General features: G+C 43.5%; 1 protein-coding gene across 1 annotated transcript; it reads left to right on the top strand.

The window, feature by feature from the left end:
• The first annotated feature begins 6,994 nt into the window (after positions 1–6,994).
• On the top strand, positions 6,995–9,831 carry EXOC8 (exocyst complex component 8). The gene has a single exon (XM_030196422.1). It carries the CDS (start codon positions 7,129–7,131, stop codon positions 9,175–9,177), a length of 2,049 nt encoding a protein of 682 aa, XP_030052282.1. The 5' UTR covers positions 6,995–7,128; the 3' UTR covers positions 9,178–9,831.
• Positions 9,832–24,506: the final 14,675 nt, after the last annotated feature.

Here is a 24,506-nt window from a genome sequence, read left to right as displayed (position 1 = left end):
TCCAGAAAAAAGAATCATGAAATGGAAGTTGGAACTAGGTAAACTCCAGCCAGGGATGTACCTATGGGTAGGTCTGGGTTGGCCATGGCCCCCAACCATCCAAGCCCAAACTTTGAAGTCAGGCCGAACTAGCTGGTGGTACTGGTACAAGCCATTGAAAGAGAACTAGGTACAGCCTACTCATGCTAACCTTGCACCCTACCAAAAAAATCAGTCCCAGCTATGCCACTAACTCAAGCACAGAGATATGCAAAACATTCAAAATATTTTTGTTGAACAATTCACTGAATCTAGAAACATTTCAAAAGGTTTACTGAATTAGTTTAATCAATCTTGCTCAAAAAATCTGAAACATATACAGTATAGTCTTGATTACCCAACATAAATGGAGCCGACCCTTTGTCGGATAAGTGAAAATTTTAATAATACTAAAAAAAATTGTAACCCCTTTAAAAAATACACGGAAAACATATTTTATGCATAAAGAACAGGCATAGGGTATCTTTCATTTAAAAGTATTGTTTATTTAATCAACAACAAAAAATTAAAAACATTGTACAGCAGGCCATTTGAACACGAATACAGTGCATAGCACAGTACAGCAATTGTACAGCAAGCAATGTAAACAGAAATACAGAATTGAGCAAAGGAAAACATGTCAGCCTCACTAGAGTTGTCTTTTACACCAGGCAATGTGAACTGAGCAGAGTTTGAAGCAGAAATCAATACAGCAGAAATGAAACTGGAAACTCTCTGGATCTAATAATAGGTGTACATACTACTGCATAAAACTCATTGTGCTCAAGAATTTTCCCATGGTTTGCTTGTTGCGCCCTCTAGAGGTGATTTTCCAAAATTACACTCCTGCCATTTCCAACCCAGTACTTGGTCTCCGTTTTTATGTCTTTCATTTATACTGGATTACTCTGCATTTTTAGTTCTTATGTTTTTTACACTACTGCAGTAAGAACATCATGTTTTAAAACTATAGCATATAGATACAACTTTCTTTCACTTGGCTGTTTTTCCTTACCCAATTTCAGACGAGAGCACGCACAGTCTGTTCATTAACACTTTGGTTGCCATTTTCACAAAAGAACACTTCTGTGCCATTGGTGCTCAGCATTTTCGAACAATACAAACAACCTTTGTGCCGTATCCCGATGGTTTACCAGCACGCATGCATCTCCCATTTTTAGTGCCTTTTTGGTTCTTTTTAAACCTTCTCAAGTACACAGCGTACGTTTTCTCACAGTGGTTTCTACAAGCAACACAACTCCTTTAATCCATCAATAGTCTTTATAAAAGTAAGGTACATTCGTTTACATCTAGTACTTTCTCTTTACAGCATTTATTCAGGTTCAAATAGCAATAGTCTATTTGTCTTAACACGAGTAATATATTTTTTCATGTCTATACCGCTCATTAACTTAGTATCTATACAGTGTATCGCCTAGTGTCATTAATGCATAATGCATTTTCCCACATTATCCTACATGCACATTTAGAGGGGGATAATCGAACGGGGCCAGCCATCTCTAAGGGCACCCATCTCTAAGGATGGCGCCGCGAAGGGGCGGGGTATCCCGTATTATCAAAACAAGATGGGCGTCCATCTTTCGCTTTGATAATACGGTCGGGGACGCCCAAATCTCAACATTTAGGTCAATCTAAGAGATGGTTGACCTAAATGTTGAGATCGTCAACCTTAGAGATGGGCGACCTCGGTTTTCGCTGATAATGGAAACCAATGACGCCCATCTCAAAAATGACCAAATCCAAGGCATTTGGTCATGGGAGGAGCCAGCATTCGTAGTGCACTGGTCCCCCTGATATGCCAGGACACCAACCGGGCACCCTAGGGGGCACTGCAGTGGACTTAACAAATTGCTCCCAGGTGCATAGCTCCCTTACCTTGTTTGCTGAGCCCCCCCAAAAAAACCCAAAACCCACTACCCACAACTGTACACCACTACCATAGCCCTTAGGGATGAAGGGGGGCACCTACGTGTGGGTACAGTGGGTTTGTGGTGGGTTTTGGAGGGCTCACATTTACCACCACAAGTGTAACAGATAGGGGGGGATGGGCCTGCCTCCGCCTGCCTGAAGTACACTGCACCCACTAAAAACTGCTCCAGGGATCTGCATACTGCTGTGATGGAGCTGGGTATGACATTTGAGGCTGGCATAGAGGTTGGCAAAAAATGTTTTTTAATTTTTTTTTTGGGTGGGAGGGGGTTGATAACCACTGGGGGAGTAAGGGGAGGTCATCCCCGATTCCCTCCAGTGGTCATCTGGTCAGTTCGGGCACCTTTTCAAGGCTTGGTCATGAAAAAAAATGGACCAAGTAAAGTCGGCCAAGTGCTCGTCAGGGACGCCCTTCTTTTTTCCATTATCGGCCAAGGACGCCCATGTGTTAAGCATGCCCCCGTCCCGCATCGGTATGCTGCCGACACGCCCCCAGGAACTTTGGTCGTCTCCGTGATGGAAAGCAGTTGGGGATGCCCAAAATCGGCTTTCGATTATGCCGATTTGGGTGCTCCTGAGAGAAGAACACCCATCTCCCGATTTGTATCGAAAGATGGGCGCCCTTCTCTTTCGATTATGCCAATAAAAGTGTACCAATAGATAAACCCAGTATGAGACTGATTTTTCTCTTGTATTCAGCGCATTCTTTAAATAATCACACTGTTCAGGTTTGGATTGTATATTAGGATTTTTTCATTTTAGCCAAAAAAAAAAAAAACTTGGAGCAGTACAGACTTTGTGATATTTTGAGGCTGAAGCAGCAAGTTATTGTGCTCCCACAAACAAGAGGCCCCCTGGGTGCATGCAACAAACTAAAATAAGCTTTGTCTTGTCACCCATTCCTTCTTCAAGTCATACTCAAATAGGAGTATTTATGTTTATTATTAAAATGTTTAATATACTGCCACTTCTACAAGAAGATCGCAGTAGTTCACAATAAAATAACACTGAAACAGAAAAGAACACCATAAATCAATAGTATAGAAACATTCATATTAGAACAAACACACAATCAAATAGCTCAACTGAACAAGCAACTGGTGACCATCAACCCTCACTAAGTGATTGGAGATGAGAAAACAAAAGCAAGGGAGAAAAATTGGGTTTTCAGAAGAACTTTAAAGCAGGAAAAGCAGGGCCGTGCCAATATGGTAAGCGAGGTAAGCACGACAGGAGGGCGCAGTCCTCTGGGGTGCGCCCCGCCGCACCATGCTTACCTCGCCCTCCTGCTCCCATGTCCCAACTGCTCGCCCTCTTCTCCCCCCCAACAAGATCCCTTTTAAATTTACCTCCGTCCGGCAGCGAAGGCACAACGTCAGTGAAGGAGACAGCGCTCCCGACGTCTCTACTAGTCTTCCCTTCGCTCAGTGTTCCGCCTTCTTCTGAATTGAAGCGGCCTCGCAAGACTTCAATTCTCGGCGGCCATTTTGAATCTCGCCGAGACCGTCACAGGCAGCATGCAGGATGCAGAGCAGCGCGCAGGGCAGGAAAGAGGGGGCTCTTTCCTGCCTCGAAGTCACTAGACCACCAGGGAAGATCGTGAGTAAGGGGAGGGGAGGTCCAGTGCCCGCCCGCATGTCAGCGTCAGCCCGCCCATTTGTCCAGAAATCTGGACAAATGGGCAGGCTGGCCAAAACCCGTCCGGACATGTCCTCAAAAAGAGGACATGTCCGGGTAAATCCGGACGTATGGTAACCCTAGGCTGTGCTGACAAGGGAAGGGACCGACTGATCAAATGTAAACAAACAAAAATAGCATGTTCCTAGCAGGGCTGGATTAACACTTTATTGGGCTCTGGGCAAACATATTTGTGGGCTCCCCTACCGGGATTTCCCCTTTCCCCTCCCCCGGATTTACTTATTTTCTCACACTTACCCCGTCCCCCCAACATTTCGGTTCTCCAGAAGTAGCAGGGAAAGTGCAGAGCCTATCTGTGGGCATGGTGGCAGTAATACTTTGTGAGCAGAAAGACCCTGCAAGCACACGCCTCAGATGGAGAGACTTAACGCTTAGAGCTGGAGAGCTGCCAAGTTACAAAGTTCCAGGAAGGAAATTTTGAACTAGTCCCGAATTTCTGCAACCCTATCCTGGTACATTGTGGGATATGAAGCACTCAGTGTTACAAGGAAACTTAAAAGCTAGCTGGGTAAATTCTCTGGGCTGAAAACGTCCTGTCATTTAGTATGTGTATAGGTACCTTTGTAGCAGTGGACTTTCAAAGGGAAGATGTTAAAAGGGAAGCTCAGCCCACATTTTCAAAAGGAGGCTCTATTTATGTGACACAGAAACATACACAAGTGCATGCACTCTCTCAGGCAGTGTTCCCGCTTCTACAACATCATGCAAATTTCTTGCATTTGCTGCCAGTTCTTTTCCTCAGTCTACAGCATAACCTTCATATTTTCTCCCATTTCTTCTTAAAATCCTGCTCCCTTTCAACAATCTCGTTCCACAACCTCATGCAGGGCTCAGCCTCTACAGGGTCCCTCCCTGTCCCTGCTCTGTGATGTACAACCTTGCGCATGTGTGGGAGGAGTATGCCACGGAGCTGTCAAATGAAAGCAGCACACTGTGCCTTCCTTAGCAGCATAGGCGGTCGGTGGCCCAACTGTTTGTGGAGGCTAAAGGGGGTGGGGTTAGGGGTGGGGCTTACATCCATAATTGTGTGACAACACACAGAAAAATAAATAAATAAATAAAAGTAAAATAGTCACAATTAATACCTTTAACAATTCAACATCAGATCCTCCAAAATATTATAAAACCATGTCTGATATTATGACAAACAAACTAAAATTAAAGTGTTGATGTCACCTTACCTATAATTACCTATAGTTATGGCTATGATTTCTGAGCATGTAGTATCATTAAAGGATAAACTTTTAAATGCCCAGTTGGGTATATATTGCTAATCTCAACTTTGTTAAATATTTCAGACATATCCATCTATTTGCTCCCATATAACTGAATTATATTATTCTGTCTCACTGTATTTTCAAATGTAAACCACATTGAACCCAGCTTTGCTTGGGATAATGTATGATTTAAATGTAAATCCTTTATCCTCCACCTTTTAAGACACTGCCTACCTGCTGGATAGTGATGGCACAAGCAAGTTTGGTCCAGTGAAGACTAACTCAAAATAACCTATTCCTTAGCTGGGCCCTAGTATTACCATATTGGAAATGCAACCATACCATGCCTCTGTCATTATGTTCCACTAATAAGTTAAACGATTAACTGGCTTTCTTGAAAGGATTATATAAACTTTGGATGCATGACTAGGGACACAAACATACACTTATTTATTCAATATCACAATTCCTCATGCACAGCCACAAAACAACCTTTTAGGGTGGATAGTGTTCATAATGAGCTCCTTTTATTACTGACCAGATAGAGATACGAGTTTTCAGTTTTGGCACAGTATAAGTCATCACAAGAACAAAATGTAATGAAAACCAATGGACTGCATTAGGGGATTAAAGCCCATTTAGTAATGTTTAAATGAAAGAGATCTGCATGAAACAAAATATTTATTTTTATTTTGACTTATACAATCACTTTCCCCTGAAACATGTTCAAAACAGAATAATCCATTTGTGTATCTAAAATGTAAACTTCTACAAAACAGATGAAGATGTGATTCCATGTTCCCCAATGAAAGAAGAGTTTAATTTTATTTCCATTTAATTTCAATATATTCCATCATCTTTATAACACCAGGCTTCCCAAGGCAGATTACAACAACAGTACGACATGGACCATATGGCTCAGACCCAGAACGTCATCTTCCTGATGAACGATTGCCTTCTGGTTGCCACTTGGCTGCCCAACAGGCACGGCATCTACAAGTTCAATTCCACGTGTGACCTGGATGATCTGGCTATGGTGAACGTCAAGGACCATCTGCCCTTGAAGGAAATGTTCAAAATACTCGTGTTTCCCAAGAGCTGCATTTTCCAAGCAGAAAACACCAAAATGAACCCATCACGAAACAAGATATCCTCACTGAAATTTGGCCATCTGTACTGTATCCAGTGTATTTATTTAGATTTTAGAGTAGAAAAATGAGCACAAAATACAGAATTTAAAATTGCTGTTTCTACCAGCTATTATAATTTTTAAGCTGTTTTAGTGATTGCTATTTCATGATATTTATATCTACATATGGGACAGTGCTGTGGCTGGTGGGGATGCCCAAACCTTGCCAGCTGAAGATTTTTTTCTCCTTGGGCAGCCCTCGCTCTTCCAAATGTCAGCTAACAGCACTTGCCTTGAGCTGACGCCGAGACCGGTCCTTCTGCACATGCTCGGTTTTTGCACATACAAAAGCACTGAGCATGCACGGCTTCCTGGCAGCAGCATCAGTTTGAGGCAAGTGCTGCTAGCTGCCTTTTGGAAGAGTGCTGGCTCCTCGAGAAGGAGGAGAAAATCTTCAACTGGCAGGGTTTGGGGATCCCCACCAGCTCAAGTATTTAATATTTGGAGTTTGTGGGCAGGGAGGGGTGGAGAGATGAGCAAACCGGAGGAGGATGGGGGGGGGGGGGGGGTGAATTCTATGCCCACCCATCTTGGGCTCAGGCCCACCCAAAATTGTCCATCTGGCTACGCCCCTGATAAGGGAAGCTTTCAAATAAATTAAAAAGCTGTCCAACAAGTTTAAAATATATATAAATATAAACATATATATATTTGTTTATTTGTCCTCCACCTTTTAAGGCAGTGCCTATCCAATTGAAAAAGCTTTAGACTTGTTACAGATGGACCAACAATAAAAAAAGACAACGTAGATGCAGCAGCTCATAGGTTTGCTTTCTTTGTATTGAGTGTACTAGAGATGACTGACGGCTGCGCGGGTGAATGAAAACCTACTTGGCTTCCTGTTACAGTGGACTAGACAGGCTCACTTCCACTCACTCCTGTCTATTAAATCTCCTTGTTGGAATGTACAGGTTGACCGACTACGTAACGTGACGTAAGACGTTCTGCCACCGCCTTCCTCGTCGCACCGCGCATGCCCACGCGCCGACTGTCTTCCGGTGCGAGCAGGAGATCGCGCGACGCTGCTTCACCTTCGTTTCCTGTGCTCGCGGCCAGATGGCGGATAGCGGAGCAAGCCGTCTGCGGCGGCAACTGGAGTCGAGCAGCTTCGAGTCGAAGCAGTACGTGACACAGCTGTCGCAGCAGTCGGATGGCGACCGCGACCTACAGGAGCACCGGCAGCGCGTGCAGACGCTGGCCGACGAGACGGCGCAGAACCTGAAGAAGAATGTCTATAAGAACTACCGGCAGTTCATCGAAACGGCCCGCGAGATCTCCTACCTGGAGAGCGAGATGTACCAGCTGAGCCACATCCTTACCGAGCAGAAGGGCATCATGGAGAGCGTCACCCAGGCCCTGCTAGCCGCCGACAAGGAGGAGGCCGCCCGCGAGCTGCAGGCCGCTTTCCCCAAGGAGTCCGACGAGGGAAAGCAGCGCACCCTGACTACCCTGCTAGAAAAGGTGGAGGGCTGCGAGAACCTGCTGGAGGTGCCGGGCCGCTACTTGATTTACAACGGGGACCTTGTGGAGTACGACGTGGACCACATGGCCCAGATCCAGCGGGTGCACGTCTTCCTGATGAACGATTGCCTTCTGGTTGCCACTTGGCTGCCCAACAGGCGCGGCGTCTACAAGTTCAACTCCATGTACGATCTGGACGACCTGGCTGTGGTGAACGTCAAGGACCATCCGCCCATGAAGGACATGTTCAAAATACTCATGTTCCCCGAGAGCCGCATTTTCCAAGCAGAAAACACCAAAATCAAGAAAGAGTGGCTGGAAGTATTGGACGAAACTAAGAAGAAGAAGGTTCTGAATGAAAATCGTAAAAGGGAGGAGGAGGCTCCCCAGTCTCCATCCATCCCAGAGGTCTCTCTCAATCCGTTCGATGAAGCTGAAGAAGCCCCAGAACAGCTGGTTGATCTATTCTTGGACTGGATCCTGGACCTTCCTGAAGATCTGGATGTTTGTATTGCACAGAGAGATTTTGAGGGGGCAGTAGATTTGCTAGATAAATTGAACAGGTATTTAGAGGACAAACCTCTGACTCAACCTGTAAAGGATCTGAAGGCCAAGGTAGAAGAAAGAATCCGCCAGTTGACAGATGTGTTGGTATTTGAGTTATCCCCAGACAGATCCCTGCGTGGTGGACCAAAGGCCACCCGGAGGGCTGTTTCTCAGCTTATTCGTTTAGGTCAGTCAACAAAAGCATGTGAGCTCTTCCTGAAGAACCGAGCATCTGCAGTGCATACAGCTATCCGTCAACTGCGGATTGAAGGAGCCACATTACTATATATTCACAAACTCTGTAATGTGTTTTTCACCAGCTTACTGGAAACGGCCAGAGAATTTGAGATGGACTTTGCTGGCAGTAGTGGTTGCTACTCTGCTTTCATTGTGTGGTCTCGAGCCGCTATGAAGATGTTTGTGGATGCTTTCAGCAAGCAAGTGTTTGACAGTAAGGAGAGTCTGTCCACTGCAGCTGAGTGTGTCAAAGTAGCCAAAGAACACTGCATGCAGTTGAGTGAAATTGGCTTGGACCTTACCTTCATTCTTCATGCCCTTCTTGTGAAAGACATAAAAACTGCTCTTCAGAGTTACAAAGAAATCATTATCGAGGCCACAAAACATCGGAACTCTGAGGAGATGTGGCGGAAGATGAACCTGATGACTCCTGAAGCTCTTGGAAAGCTCCGAGAGGAGATGAAAAACTGTGGGGTATCAAACTTTGACCAGTTTGTTGGTGATGATTGTTGGGTAAACCTCAGCTATACAGTTGTTGCTTTTACAAAACAAACAATGGCCTTTTTAGAAGAAGCACTAAAACTGTATTTTCCAGAATTGCATATGGTTCTTCTTGAAAGTCTGCTGGAGATAATTCTTGTTGCTGTCCAGCATGTTGACTATAGTTTGCGTTGTGAGCAGGAGTCTGACAAGAAAACATTTATACGACAAAATGCTTCCTTTCTGTATGAAATGGTGCTGCCTGTGGTGGAAAAAAGGTTTGAGGAGGGTGTTGGGAAGCCTGCCAAACAATTGCAGGATCTCAGAAATGCTTCTAGACTGATTCGTATAAATCCAGAGAGTACAATGTCTGTTGTCTAATAGAGAGTTTATCTTTTCTGGAAAGTATTCATTATGTTAGTCTTGGTGCCTGTCTAATATGTTTGCTTGTTTTTTTTCTTCATGGACTCAGCAACAGTTCCTTATAAATAGCTTAATATATTGACTATAGGACAATAAAGGATACATGTCTTTTCACCCACAGTGAAATCAGTTTATGGTATTCATACAGAGCTAGGTAAATCGTACTACATTATGTACATGAAATAAAAGAACAGTTGAGATAGGGCCTGATATTTGGAGGCATTTATGGGAACTATTATCCAGAAAAATGCTTTAGCTGCCACTGTCTGTTAATATTCAGGGACACTGGATAGTATTGCTGAACATCCTTACTGGTTGGGGCAATATTCAGACCACTTTTCAGATAGCAGATTGAATACCATTACCATCTGGACAGCAGCAGTACTTGTCACTTTTACCTGGATGTTTAGTGCCACTTGCAATCCAGATAGCAGTGCTGAATACAATTATATATTTAAATGCAACAGATAACATTTTAAACAATACAGACTGCAGATTTTTAAAAAACTGATATAATATTCTTGAAACTGTTAATATATTAAGGGTCTCATTTTCAAAGCACTTAGACTTACACAGTTCCATAGGTTACTATCAGGCTCATTTTCAAAAGAGAAAAACATCAAAAAAGTGACATAAGTCTGCATTTGGATGTTTTTCTCACAAAAACATCCAAATCAGTATTTTCAAAATATCTTTTTAGATGTTTTTCTCTGAAGTGCATCTAAATCTCAAGGGGGTGTGCCAGGGGCATGTTCAAGATGGGACTTGGGTGTTCCTAACACTTACACGTTTTTCAGCCATAATGGAACAAAACAAAAATGTCCAGGACTAAGACGGTTAGAGCTAGACCTGTTTTTATAACACATAGCTGCAGTGGGAATTGAACCCACTACCCCAGGATCAAAGTCCACAGCACTAACCACTAGGCTACTCCTCCACTCCACACAATTCTTGTTCATTGACTGTTTCTTTAGTAACATAGTAGATGACAGCAGAAAAAGACCTGCATGGTCCATCTAGTCTGCCCAACAAGATAAACTCATATGTGCTACTTTTTGTGTATACCTTACCTTGATTTGTATCTGCCATTTTCAGGGTACAGACCGTGGAAGTCTTGCCCAGTACTAGCCCCGCCTCCCAACCACCAGCCCTGCCTCCCCCCACCAGTTCTGCCACCGAATCTCCGCTAAGCTTCTGAAGATCCATTCCTTCTGAACAGGATTCCTTTATGTTTATTCCATGCATGTTTGAATTCCGTTACCGTTTTCATCTCCACCACCTCCCGCGGGAGGGCATTCCAAGTATCCACCACTCTCTCCGCGAAAAATACTTCCTGACATTTTTCTTGAGTCTGCCCCCCCTTCAATCTCATTTCATGTCCTCTTGTTTTACCGCCTTCCCATCTCCGGAAAAGGTTCGTTTGCGGATTTATACCTTTCAAATATTTGAACGTCTGTATCATATCACCCCTGTTTCTCCTCTCCAGGGTATACATGTTCAGGTGCGCAAGTTTCTCATACGTCTTGTAACGCAAATCTCATACCATTTTCATAGCTTTTCTTTGCACCAGTTCAATTCTTTTTGCATCCTTGTGATAAGGAAGGAAAGGGTGGCACACTTGTTTGCCTGTCAGTATATTATAGTTCAGAAAAATGTGTGTTCACTCTGCTTCAAGAAGGATGAAAGAAAAATTCATTGCTTAGTTTAGCACAAAAAGGGATATTTATATGGTGTTGTGATGGAGAACCATTTTGTTCACAGCTATCAGTAAAGAATGAGGCAAGTATATATATGGTTGCATTGCCATAAACACAGACAAAAATTTCTATTGCTGCTTATGGAAATATAGTCAACACTGAAACAGAAGATATTGGTAGAGGAGGACTGCTCAGTCTACCTGGTCTACCGCTTTTACCAGTCATTTATACAGCACTATAAGACATGCAAATGGTGTATCTCACCTGCATTTGTCAAGCTGATTGATTTTGACAGGTGACATGCCCATTTCTGGGTTCTCAGCCAGTCAGGACAGGCCTGTGCCCTGCATGATGTCATTGGATATGATGACATAGCCCTGTCCCATGCGCACACACAGGCAAAAGGTCTGTGAGATCAGTCCCCTCCGTTTTCTGCAGACAGTCTGAATGAGAGAAACCCCAGAGCTGTACGTGAATGACAACTGGGGGAAAAAGTTACAGATAAGCAAACATTTTTCTTTTTAAATGCTTTATTTTGCTTTAGCTGTGTTAACCTAAGAAACGTAAAAGTTAAGTAAAACACATGCAAAGTATTATTTTTGAGCACACAATGCATTAATACTAAAGGGATTGCTTTGGTCTAACAGTATCCATCTAGGAAGTATACAATTTTTTTAAAAGTTAAAAGCATATGCAAATAAGGTTTTTTTTAGCACATTACATAAGAATTTCTGTGCATCTTATTTGCATGCCATCCCCTTTATGATTCAGTCGCTGTTTACAAGTTGGTAAGTTCACCTGCGGTTGCCATATTTAACGGCGACCTTTGTACATCAGCCCCTCAGCCAGTTGTTGGAAAAGCTGCTTCTACTACTACTACTACTACTTGACATTTCTAAAGCGCTACTAGGGTTACGCAGCGCTGTACAATTTAACATAGAAGGACAGTCCCTGCTCAAAGGAGCTTACAATCTAAAGGACAAATGTACAGTCAGTCAAAAGTGGATGTTTCATCTGATGGTTTCAATTTGACAGAGATCTTAGAAAAGTTCTATCGATGAAGTAACAGCCAAAACTACTTTATTAGTTTCATTTGTTTTCCTTCAAGATAAAAATACTTTGGCTTTGTTTTTCTTTTCCTTTTTCAAATGACACTAATTTTAGCTATATCTGTAAATGTGTAGTTTCATTGAATAAAAATTCTTATATTTTTTATGATCCATTTCAGTCACAATCTTTTGTTCAGGGGTAGAGGACTCAAAATATCACCATCACTTACTAGGGTTACGCAGCGCTATACAAATCAGACTCAGTATAAATTGTATCCTAGCACTTCTAGTTAGGAGCCTTTTGAATTGAAAATTGCTTATTCATTTTGGGGTCCTTTTACCAAGCTTCGGGAAAAAGGGCCCTGCGCTACTAGTGGGGCCGTTTTTAGCACACCGGGTAAAAAAGCCCCCAGACACACATGGCCATGCGGTAAGCCTCTTCCTGCCTTCCCGCTCCCATGGTCTCTTCTCTCTTGCTTCTGTCTGTGCCGGGCGTTGGAACCTGGATGATTGCATTAATGCGATATTGCGCTAATGCAATCATCCGGGTCCTGGGTAGCACACAGGAGAGGACTGACCCGGTATTAGGCAGGCAGGAAGAAGCTTGTTAGTGTGGGGCCTGGGCTCCCCCCCCCCCCCCCTTGCAGACTGAGCCTGGGGAATTTTTGCCCCCCTCTGGGCAGCCCTGTAACTCAGGACATCACCTTCCAAGAAAAGTCGGAGTTACATAGTTAAACTGTCAAGAACAGAAGTATTGTAATCTGCATTAGTCATAATGTTTGGGTTTTTTTCCCAAGTTAATTAGGCGTTCTTTGAGGGTACAACCCCCCTCAGTGTTTATTGGTGTTTTCATGCCACAAATCTGGGTACTCTTTCCATTGGAATCAACTATGCATGTTTATGACACTTGGGCGTTGGCACAGAAAAGACAGCTGTTTTACCAATGATGCTGGAGGATTAGGGACTGTCTCTTTTTTGTGTAAGGTGTACAGTGCTGCATATGCCTTGTAGCGCTATAGAAGTGATAAGTAGTAGTAGGATTCACAGAGCCATCATGTGGATTCCCTAGTCATATGAGTCACAACACATATGTGCAGAGGTATCCAGTTCTCAATATAATTTGCCCCCGAGGTAGCCCATATGTGGGCAAAACACAGCCTGTGTCGGGCATTGTTGGTTGAATAAATTCATTTCCATATAGATTTCTTAGCCTACTTTTTGTGTCGCCGTCTATGTTCTCAGAAAGCCACTCTAAGGTAGTGGCACAGCACTGTACATAAATGCTGTTAATTTGCTGATCATTGTCCTAACAGCATTGTCAGTAATGTAAACATATTTGATAGCATCTTGCTAAAATCAGAAAATCTGGGGGATGGTCTACACTGGTGGTTGGATTGCTTATTCTTAAACTAGGGAGCTTGCCCTCATACTAAACAATTAATGGCAAGCACACAGTGAGCACAATGAACAAGCAATTAAGTAAAGGCTGAAAGTGCAGAAGCAGTTTTGTGGTTAGAAAAAGAAGCTGTGAACTGGGGCAGCCGAGGTGCAAATCTACTTCTCCCACTGATTGAGTTATACAAAATTCTGAGTTTTGTAGAACAAGTAGAAGTGAATCAATTTTTTACTCTTTCAGTAAGTAGAAGGACTAAGGGGCACTCAACGAAGTTACATGGAAATACTTTTAAAACAAATAGGTGAAAATATTTTTTCACTCAATGAATAGCTAAGGTCTGGAACTCATAACTCACTTTGAGCTCAGATTTGGAAAAGGTGAATACGAAATCTTAAATCCAACAAAATTACAAAGGTAACTGGAACTCATACCCCATACAATCTAAACTACAACTGTCAGTAGTTTGAATTAGACTCATAGAGGCGCTTTTACCAACCTGCGGTAAAAAGGGCCCTGCAGTAGCAGCAGCGGTTGTTTTTGCTGCATGCTGAGGCTCTTTTTACCGCAGAAGGTAAAAAGGCTTCAAAACTACATGGCCATGCATTAAGATTACTCTTACTGTGTGGACATGCGGGGGAAATCACTGTCACCCATTGAGGTGGTGATAAGGACTTCTGCACTAACCTAGCTGTAACCAGATAGTGCATGTTGCTGCCTGATTTACTGCCAGGTAACTGTCGAGCAAAAAATGCAGGGAATGGCACGTACTGGGGCTGGAACTACCGCCAGTACCCACATTGGGCCTGTGGTAGCTCCAAAGTGGCACACGGTAAGCCCACATTGAGCTTACCGCCACTTTGTAAAAGGGCCCCTTAAGATGGTAATTTGATGATAAGACACCTAAAAGAAAAATCCAAAAAGGTACCTGTTTTATAAGCACTTAGGAGGCGGTAAGGGCTCTGGCAGTACCATTTACTGCCTCCTATGAAAAAGAACCTTTTTTTAACCCACTGTGGTAAAAGGTGGCCTTGGCGCGTGGCAATCCTACGTGCCAATGCCACTGCAGGCCACCTTTTACTACCACTTGGAAGAAAACAGATGAAGCAAAATCCTCCATCTTTGGTATTAAATTATTAAAGCAGGGTTAATTGTCCGAGACTTATGCTGCTGGAGAGCAATATAAAAACTCCTTAGCACAATGTCACCCCTTTTTAAGTATCTTTAATAAAATAAGTCCCTTTTACACTGACTATAGGTTGCAACTAAAAGCTAGTTTTAAATTGTCAGCATTGTTTTTTGGATTGCACTGTGGACTTCATAGTCAGGTAACTTCTGTCACCCTTGTTTCTAACATAAATCTTCTGAACACCAAGGAGAACTTTTTTTTTAACGGACTCCCACAATTTCTCAATTGATAGAGGATTGGAATAATGTTATGTCCCAATCAGGAGAAAGCAAAGTAAATCTGGAAAAATCGGTGTGCAAAAAGCTGGAGCTATTTTACTGTCCTGGGAGCATCTTAAGACTGCTGTGGTGCAGTTCTCCCACCCCACAAGTTGCACCTACACCCTCAATGATCACCCCCTTCCCCAATCAGAACTGCCCGATCACAACTCTCCTTCGATCAGACCCTACACTCTGATCAAAACCCCCCACTGAGACCCCCACCCCAAAACTTGGGAGCTTACCAATTTGTACCTTGTGGTCTAGTGGGTTCTTAGGCAGGAGTGATCCTCAGTCGCTCTTGCTCTTGCCAACGCTGTCTCAAAATGATGTCTGCTCAGTGAGCTGGTGGCAGGAGGATTTGAATTTGGGTCATTTGTCCCCTGAGTTTTTTGTCTGTCTCTGAATAATTTCACAAATTTGGCAGTCACTTTAGAAACAGTTTGCAATATGAATGTGTCTCATATGACATTTAGCAGTGTTTAGTTTTAGCATGTCATCTTGCAGATCAGGAGAATTCAGCATCGACATTTACAGCTGCTATAAAAACACATACAAACCCTGGCCCTTATTGTCTTTATAGACTGTTTGCATTGGTGGTGACTGGAAAAGAATTAATAGGAAGTTGTTAGCCTGTCTACCCAGGTGCGTCATTGCCTTTCCTTTATTGCCTTGCATTCTTTACTATCCTTCTCTACAACCTCTCTACCATGCCATCTGTGCACCCCTCTCCCTACCACCCTTCCCAGCATGCCCGTGCCATCTTATCCTGAGGAGGATCTTATGCCATCCATGAGCCAACCCTACCCCAGTCTGCCTCTGTCTGACAGTGCCCTCCTGCCCGATAGTCCCCAGCATTGCTTGCTGCCTGTGGACTCTGAACCACACATGCAAATACACTGTAACAGAGATCTAGAGAAGAAAGCACTGACACAGCATGTGAGTGGTGAGAGGCTAGAATCATGTCACCACTGAACTATTAGGTTGTGCAGATCCTACTGCAAGAGGCACACAGGGAAGGGCGGAGGACTACCAGGTGACATCCTTATCACAGGATCCTTATCACAGGATATATAGGCCCAGCACCCAGTTCCTAGACCTCACAGATGACCAGTGCTTTACCAGGTTCCATTTCAATATCATCCACCATCTGTGCCAAAGGCTAAAGCCCCTCCTCTACCACACACAAAAAGGACAACCCATCCTGTTTCACCTAAAAGCCATCTCAGCCCTAGCCTTTCATGCCACTGGCAGCTTCCAGTCCGTACTAGCTGCCACTGTAGGCCTCAACCAGTCCGTCATCTCAGAGTGTATCACCCAGTTCCTCACAGCCCCTCTCACTCATATCTGACTACAAAACTATCCCTGATACTTGGACAGCAAAAGCACCAATGACACAGTTCTATGAAATGGCCCATCTGTCCTGGGGTCATAGACCGCATATATGTGCTCATCAGGTCTCCAAATGGGAGGGAGCAGGCACCTCTCCGTCCTCTGTGTTCCCAGGGCCTACTGCCACATGTCCAACACCACCTCCTCCACAGCCAGTGCCAGTGTCCTCCAGCACTGCACAGACTGTTGGTGTTTCTCTGACTTCCATGAGACTGCACAACGTGGGGCTGCTGGCTGAGATGTCACCAAGCTTCTCTGGGAGCAGTAACGTCCTATCCAGCACTCCTGAACGGTGTAACAGTATGGTTGTGTGGAGGTAGAGAAAGGCTTTTCATTTCCTAACCATGAGGTGGTCTGCAATGCCCAGGGCTGGAAACAGATGTGTTCCTGTTTCCCAGGATCCTGTCCTGATTTATTTATTCTCTCACACTTGTGAATCCATTAGAGGACTGAGGGTGGCCTTACATTTACCCAAACTCACACCTCTGTGTGCACATGGGATTAGGTCCCTGCTCCCTCTGCAAGCTCACGTTACCTATGCAGAGTTATCCTTGCACTGACTACCACAGCTCACAGCCTGTTTCACACATCATGACTGTTGTCTGTTTATTTCATCTCACACAGGTGACAAGGGCTACCCCTCAAAGGAGATGGCTCATGATTCTTCATCACCTGCACCTCACGCTGATGCAGAGGAGTACAACAAAAGGGACAACTGGCAAACCAGGATCATCATTGAGAAGACTTTTGGCCACTTCTAGTACCTGGACTGATCTGGGGGAAAACTACAATACAGCCTGGCCAAGGTTTGCCACATATTCATGACTTGCTGCATGCTCCACTACATGGCTGTAAGACACAGACAGTCCCTTCCAGAAGAGCCTGAACTGCAAGACCAGGACACAGAGGAGGATGATGAACCATACACACAAGAAGTGGCTGATGATCATCCCCACCAGCATAGTCAGGCAGTAAGGAATGAACTCATTCACAAGAATTTTTAGAGAAGGCATGTGCATATATTCAAAATAAGTGATTGCAGTGTATTTCATCCCCCCTCCCTATGTTCCAAAATGTGAATCCAGTTCAGTGCTCAACTCCTCCCCATTCACCCACCTTCCAATGTAAACCCTCCCTCTTTTCTCTTTCCTTTTCACATCCTTTATCCCTTGTATCTTTACCACCCTCCACACAACCATATTGCTACACCGTTCAGGGGTGCTGGATAGGACATTACTGCTCCCAGAGAAGCTTGGTGACACCTCAGCCAGCAGCCCCACACGTTGTGCAGTCTCATGGAAGTCAGAGAAACACCAACAGTCTGTGCAGTGCTGGAGGGCACTGGCAGTGGCTGTGGAGGAGGTGGTGTTGGAGGTGGCAGTAGGCCTTGGGAACATAGAGGATGGAGAGGTGCCTGCTACTGACTTTGAATACATAGCCTCCTGTGGTGGTGATGTTCCTTCTTGTCTGGAGATATGCCAGGGTGGTGGAGTGGGTGATAAGCTGTTGCTGCACAGAGCCCTAACCTCCAGCCCACTCATGATCTGGTCGTTTTTTGGACCCGTCTCTCCTGTAGGCTAACCTGTCATTATGGCAGAGCCAGCTTTCTTGCCCGCTTGTTAAGGAGGCAACATTCGGCACAGAAGACTAACCGCTGACTCCAGTGACCTGCCTGGCAGCATACATCCCACTCATCTCTTGTGCCACCCTCTGCTGCTATGGAGTCATCCTTCTACAAGAGCAAGATCTGGGGTCATAACCCTAGTTGAGCCCAATGATGTTGCAGCCATGAGTCATGGCTCTTTGTTTCCCCTCAACTTATCAATACCAGGACCTGCCTTCTAACATTTGCAATTACCTTTTCTGTTCCTTGTTAGTTTGATAGTCCACCGACTCCTTCTCCTCACCTCTGGGATGCACTTGAGCAGTCATTGGCAGATGCAGCTATTCGCTTACCCAATCTATTAGTGATTGGAAATTTTAATGTACACACAGATTTGCCCAGCTCCTCATGAACCTCTTCCTTTCTTGCCTTCCTCACTGATATTGGTCTTTCTCAATCTGTTCACTTTCCTTCACACAAAATGAGAGCAATTGTATGGCTACCTTTATCTTCCTTATCCGCGTCATTCGCTATAGATCGTTTGACTTCGTTACTCCTTCATTGGATGGATCAGTTCTTTGTGTCATGCCTCATTTTCCCCAACTACTTTCCAGCCCCTCCTGTTCTCCTTGTTCCCTAGTGTCCTTCTAAGTGGCCCGCTTCTGTTACCATGACACTGATTTCACCCCACCACTACATTCCCTTTTCCCTGCTGACTTCTTTTGAAGCTAAAACTGATAAATAAAATTCAGTGCTTTGGCATTTTTCTCTAATGTTTCTGACTCTCATCCATCTCCTGCCTGAAGGAACCTTTGGTTTACGCTGGACTGGTCCTCCCTTATGCACAAAGTAGTGAGCAGCTGAATGTCACTGGTATAAACATCACTCAATAAGCACGTCCCAGACTGCCAAAATCTATACAACACAAAGGTTACGGAAGACAAGAAATTTTATTACTTAACTCTTATTTCGAAATCCTCAAATTCATTGAAGTCTCTCTATACTGTGGTAAAATGTCTAAGGACCCAAATAAAATTAATTACTCACTCCCGATCCAACATAATCCCCCACCCAGCAACACAGCACACCAATGATCGTAGTGGACTATTTACAATCTTCATTCCCTTGACCCTAATTCACACCTACCTCATTTGACCACAATATAACCTTGTATTGTTATCCACCGAATTGGCAAACGCCTCTACGGTACTATGTAAGCCACACTGAGCCTGCAAATAGGTGGGAAAATGTGGGGTACAAATGTAACAAACAAACAAACAAATAAATAACTTTATTTAACTCGTTGCTGGCTGCTCCAACCTCCCCTTTGCCATATTCCCCTTCTACTGCTATCGAGTTGGGATGCCTTCAATCTTCCTTCTATCCCTCAACTCACTTGTACACTACACTCTATGCATCTTATGACTTGTTCCAACTAAATGGCTCACTTATCCATCGCATGGAGTATTACCATTTTGCTCTAAATTAATCATGGATTGTCTGTCATCTGGGAGCGTACCAGTGCCCTGGAAGAGAGCAGTGATCACCCCTATCCCAAAAAAGCCCATGTCAGATTCCTCCTGCCTTGAGAATCATTGTCCCATTTCTAACATTCCATTGTATTCAATTATGCAAAAAGATTGTCTTCAATCAACTACTCTCCCACTGTGATCAGCTCTCTGTGCTCCATCCCTGTCAAACAGGCTTTCGTTCATTTCACAGTACTGAGAAAACCATTACAGCTTTACCAAGCAAATTACACACAACTCTTGATCAAGGTAAAATCACCCTTGTAGTATCCTTGGACCTCTCTGCTGTGTTTGACCTAGTAAATCCTATGCTCCTGTTTGCAAGAAATTGGCCTTTAGGGATTGTCCTTGATTGGTTTAGGTCATACCTTACAGATCAGTCTTCCACTCCTTCTTCCACATCTGTATCCAAACAACTGAACCACAGTGTCCCTCAAGGTTTAATATTATCCCCTTTACTCTTCACTATCTACTTGAGTCCATTAGCCACACTCATCCAGGATCACAGTATTAGGTTTTCTTTTACACAGATGACATTCTCTTAATCTATCCAATCTCTCATCTTTAACCTAATCTTGCTCCACTAAGAACTTATTTAGATGAGCTCACCAATTGTGTATTACACAAGCTTGTGCTTAACCCAGCCAAAACTGTCACATCCCGGATCACAGGATTTCACCCTACACCTTCAATATCCCTAATCTTTCCACAGACCCATTCCAACTGTTATCTCTTTTCATTACCTTGATATCATTTTTATTCAGAATTAACTTTTGCATCCCAGATTGTCCATCTGCTAAGAACTGTATTCCTTATTAGACGTTTAAGATCATTATGAAGTTACATCGATTTCTCTTCCCTGCATACCCTAGTAGTACATGCCTTCCTCATGTCATGTTTAGATTATTGCAACTCTGTTTATTGCGGCATTCCCAAGTTTTTGACACATAGATTAGAATCTCCAAAATTCAGCAGCCTTTTATGCAAAGCCAGCAGATTCAACCACGCTTCTCTGTTACTCATGACTTCATTGGCTTCACGTTCATTCTAGACCCATTTTCAAAATTCTTTGTCTTGCACACAAAGCCCTCCATCTTGGTAACCTTCCTATCTATCCTTTTTAATCATTCCATACACTCCCAACCATCAGCTCAAATCTCTAGCTGCGAACTGCCTGTCTCTCCCATCCCCTTATACGGCCCACTATAAGAACACATGTTCAACAGCCTTTTTCTTTACTGCTGCAAAATTCTGGAATGACCTTCCATCCCCAATCAGGGCCGAAGCTTCCCTTCCTAGATTTAAGCAACTTTTAAAAACCCATTTCTTTCAACTGCCCTTCGGGCTTTCAACTCCTCCTTTAACTTGAAGGACCAGGACACCAAACCGGGCTCTTCGGTTTCCTTATCCCTGTCACCTCTTGTACCCCTGGTATGAATGGGTCTGTCCTATTGAACTGGCGTTCTTTTCAATTGTATGTTGTAAACTGCTTTGACCAACTTTGTTGCACTAGTGGTATATGAAGCTTTTAAATAAACTATACATAATGTTTTTTTAGGAGTGGGGCTGGGTAAGTGCCAGCTGTTAGCCTCTGCTCATGGACGACAGACTTAGATCTTACGTCAGCAAGTATGTCCTATCTCTGTGTTCCTGGTTCTCTCACCACATGCCCCCCCCCCCCCTCCGTACTATACTGCCTGTGCAACCCTACTGTTGTCACTTTGGGGGGGGGGGGGGGGACAAAAGCTTGGTGCCACAGCCATTCAAACTAGTGTTTTACCTATGTGCCATCCCAAAGTGCATCTCTGTGCTAACTGTGGCCTCATAGGCGTTGGGGGTGAGGGCAAGGAGATACATGTTGCAACTTACCTTGGCAGCGCCATCTGGATTTTTCCCAGACCCTACATGCTGCAGCAAGGTGTGCCTGTGTCCTATGCGGACTACACAGTTTGGCCTCATTGGCAATCATGAGGACTGCTAGGTGGTGGCTTTTTCCTGCAAAAAGTTCTGCTCCTTTGTGGCAGCCATCTTGCTCATGTATGAATTTGTTTGGGTTTAGAACATGCCATTGTGGCTCTATGTGGCCACAAGCTGTCCAAGAGTGTCCTTGTACATGTCAGCCACTTACCATATACATGGGTATTATACACACATATCTGTTGCAAACTGGCACCATCAATTCATGCAACTCACTGCAGTAGTCCATTCAAAATACACATGTATACATGTCTTTTCTTCCACCAAGCACCATGGCCCTTTTACACATGTATGTCTCCCTGTTTCGGAATCTTACATGTATCTGCAATTGTTAACTCTTTTTTTCAATACGTCTATTCCAGGGGATGTAAATGTGTTGATATTATATTTTATCTACACATGCAGATCTGTGCTTCTACAATGAGGGCAAAGATATACACTGTGATGAAACAGTGGGTTTCTGAGCCTGAAAATTGTATTTCATGAAATGTATTTCTCCCAATTGGCCAGCAGATGGTGCTTGTTTTGAGTTTTAAAGCTGTTGGAGAAAAAGACTTTCTCTCTTCCAGTTTCAGATTATGGAAAGACAATATGCAGTACCATTGGGCTACTTTCAAAATTGATGCCCTGGGCTCTGATTGGTCCTGGATTTCAAATCTAGCCTGAAGGTGGATTTTCCCCAGTCAGGGAGCGGAGAGAGAAATATCTCTTTACTGAGACCCCGTAATAAGTTATATGTTATAACCTGTGAGCAGCTATATTTCCTGAACTCCCCAGGTAGTAAACAAATGTTTAGATAGTTTTATAGTTGATCCATAATCAGTTAACTGTTATTGCTTACTGAATTCACCCTTTTCTGTTCACTGCTCAAGTTCTGTGACAATAAACCTTATTTAGTTTATTGACTCTGCTGTCCTGGACTGACTAAGAATCCTGGTTCATGTTTTGGGGTCTGTGGGACCCCTGGAGTGTGGTCCCAGTGTCCTAGAAATCACAGGGGAATAATCTGAGAGTGGGAGACTAGCCTGAAGGCAAGCGGGACCCAGTCGACGGGTGGAGGGTGTCAGTATAGAGCATGAGCCCAAGTGCAGGCGAGGCTCAGCAGACCCTTCAGGTAGCCACAGGGTAACCCCACGCGGGTGCTAGGCATTTCATGACATACACATTTCACTTCATTTATTTTCTCATATACACAATATATCTAAATTGAACAGTATTGTTATTTAAAGAAAATCTAAGAAAAAATATTACTTTATCAGTTTTGCCAAGATTTTCTAGAATAAATTAAATTAAATTTTCCCAGTGTGATCTAGAGTAACTGCTGATATGCTAACAGCAACACTAGACAAGAGTGTGAGGGACTTGGCAACTTCATCGTAGGACTCTGAACATGGAGTCCTGCTATGCATTTTGGGTTGGCTTGCCATTAGGAAAACTAGGCAGTCACCTAGGGTGGCAGCTTCTGGAGGGCAGCAAAACAAAACAACAGGTTCTAACAGGTAGAAAATTTAAAGAACCATTAGCATGTACTTTTACCTGCAAGGAGGATGGGCAGTTTTCAAATAGCAAAAACCTCTCAGAACTACCCTCCACAGGTATTACACAGAAAAAGCAAAACAGCGGAGGGTGACCACACAAAAGAGGAAGCTGTCCACATCGAGGGTACTCTAAAATCTTTATTCATCTTCAATAGACGCAATGTGAATCGTGTTTTGGACCAAAAAGGAGTCTGAAGACCTAACAGAAGTTTGTGTATTCACTGTATCCTGTATAAAACCGGTATTAGAAAACATTTCACATAATGTCTGCTGAAATTCAGATGCTGAATGAAGTGAGATAAGAGACCTTACGATTTCTTAAAAATACTTGTGGACATTTTGTGAAACATCAGATCGTTTTTCATAGGTCATAGGTGGTAAAGACTCTTTTGGTATAAAATCTCAGTCAAATATCTTATAAACACTTCTTGAGGTGATCTTAAAGGCACCTTGGAAAGTTAATAACTCACAAGTTCAAGGCCTTAGCCTGATTTTCTGTTTCAACTTTAAATCTTAAATTAGTATTGCCTTTTATTAATACATTTTGTACCTCTTTAATAGAAGATATCTGTACCTTTGAGTTTTTAACCTCCACTTGTAGGGCAGTAACTTTTTCTTCAAAATGTTGGTAATTTTTTTCCTGCTCTTGAAATTTAACATCACAGGCTCACACAAGAATGTACAGGCTCGCAAAAATATGATCATGTGACTCCATCAATTGACTTAAAATTCTTATGCTTGTTTATAAAGTTCATCTTCAGGGTGGCCAACATATCTCTCTCAATTGTTAATCCCCTACTGCCCAACCAGATCCCTTAAATCCTTTCAATGTGATTTGCTTACAGTCCCCTTCTTCTATCGATTATGCTTTGAATTTGTCCGCTATAAGATCTTCAGCATTAAAAGCACCATGCTATGGAATGCTCTCCCTATCCATCTTCATATGGAGCAATCCTTAATTAAATTTAAGGCCAATCTAAAAGCATTCCTTTTTATAGGTGCCTTTTCAAACTGAGTGGTACCTGAAAGGGCACTTGGTTATTAAGTGATACTAGCTCCGTATATCCCCTTCCTCTCTTTTTCTCTTTCTTTCCTATCTCATTAATGGAGTTTCTTTATGTATCTCCCCATTTCTTTTTAGTTCTCCTCTCCTATAATTTTTTTTATTATAAACCACTTAGAAAGATAACTCTTAGGAGGTATATCACATTTTTAATAAACTTGAAAAAACATATCATCAACCACTCACATGCCCAGGCAGGCTGCTGGAACCCCACAGCTCAGATACTGCAGTGGCAGAAAGCTGTGTGTTTTATCTTCATTGCTCAAAAGCAACATTAGGAAATACTTTTTCACAGAAACGGTGATTGGTGACTGGAACACCCTCCCGTGAAGGTGGTTGGGACAAAACAAATGATGGCATTCAAAAGGCATGGGATAAACACCAAGGATCCTATCTAGCATGAGGATCAGGGGTGTAGCAGATGGCCAGTTTTGGGTGGGCCTCAGCCCAAGGTGGATGGGCATAGGAATTTGTCTCCCTCCCCTCCCTGGCTCCACCTCTCCACCCCTTCTCACCCACCCGCCTGCCAACCCAAAATATTACATACCTGAGATGGTAGGGATCCTCAAAGCCCACCAGCTGAATATTTCTTCCTCTTTG

Source organism: Microcaecilia unicolor, chromosome 3 (assembly GCF_901765095.1).
Source record: "Microcaecilia unicolor chromosome 3, aMicUni1.1, whole genome shotgun sequence".
In the NCBI taxonomy this organism is placed as follows: Eukaryota; Metazoa; Chordata; class Amphibia; order Gymnophiona; family Siphonopidae; genus Microcaecilia; species Microcaecilia unicolor.
Note: the sequence above shows the minus strand (reverse complement) of the source record. Positions and strands in the feature narration are given on the sequence as shown.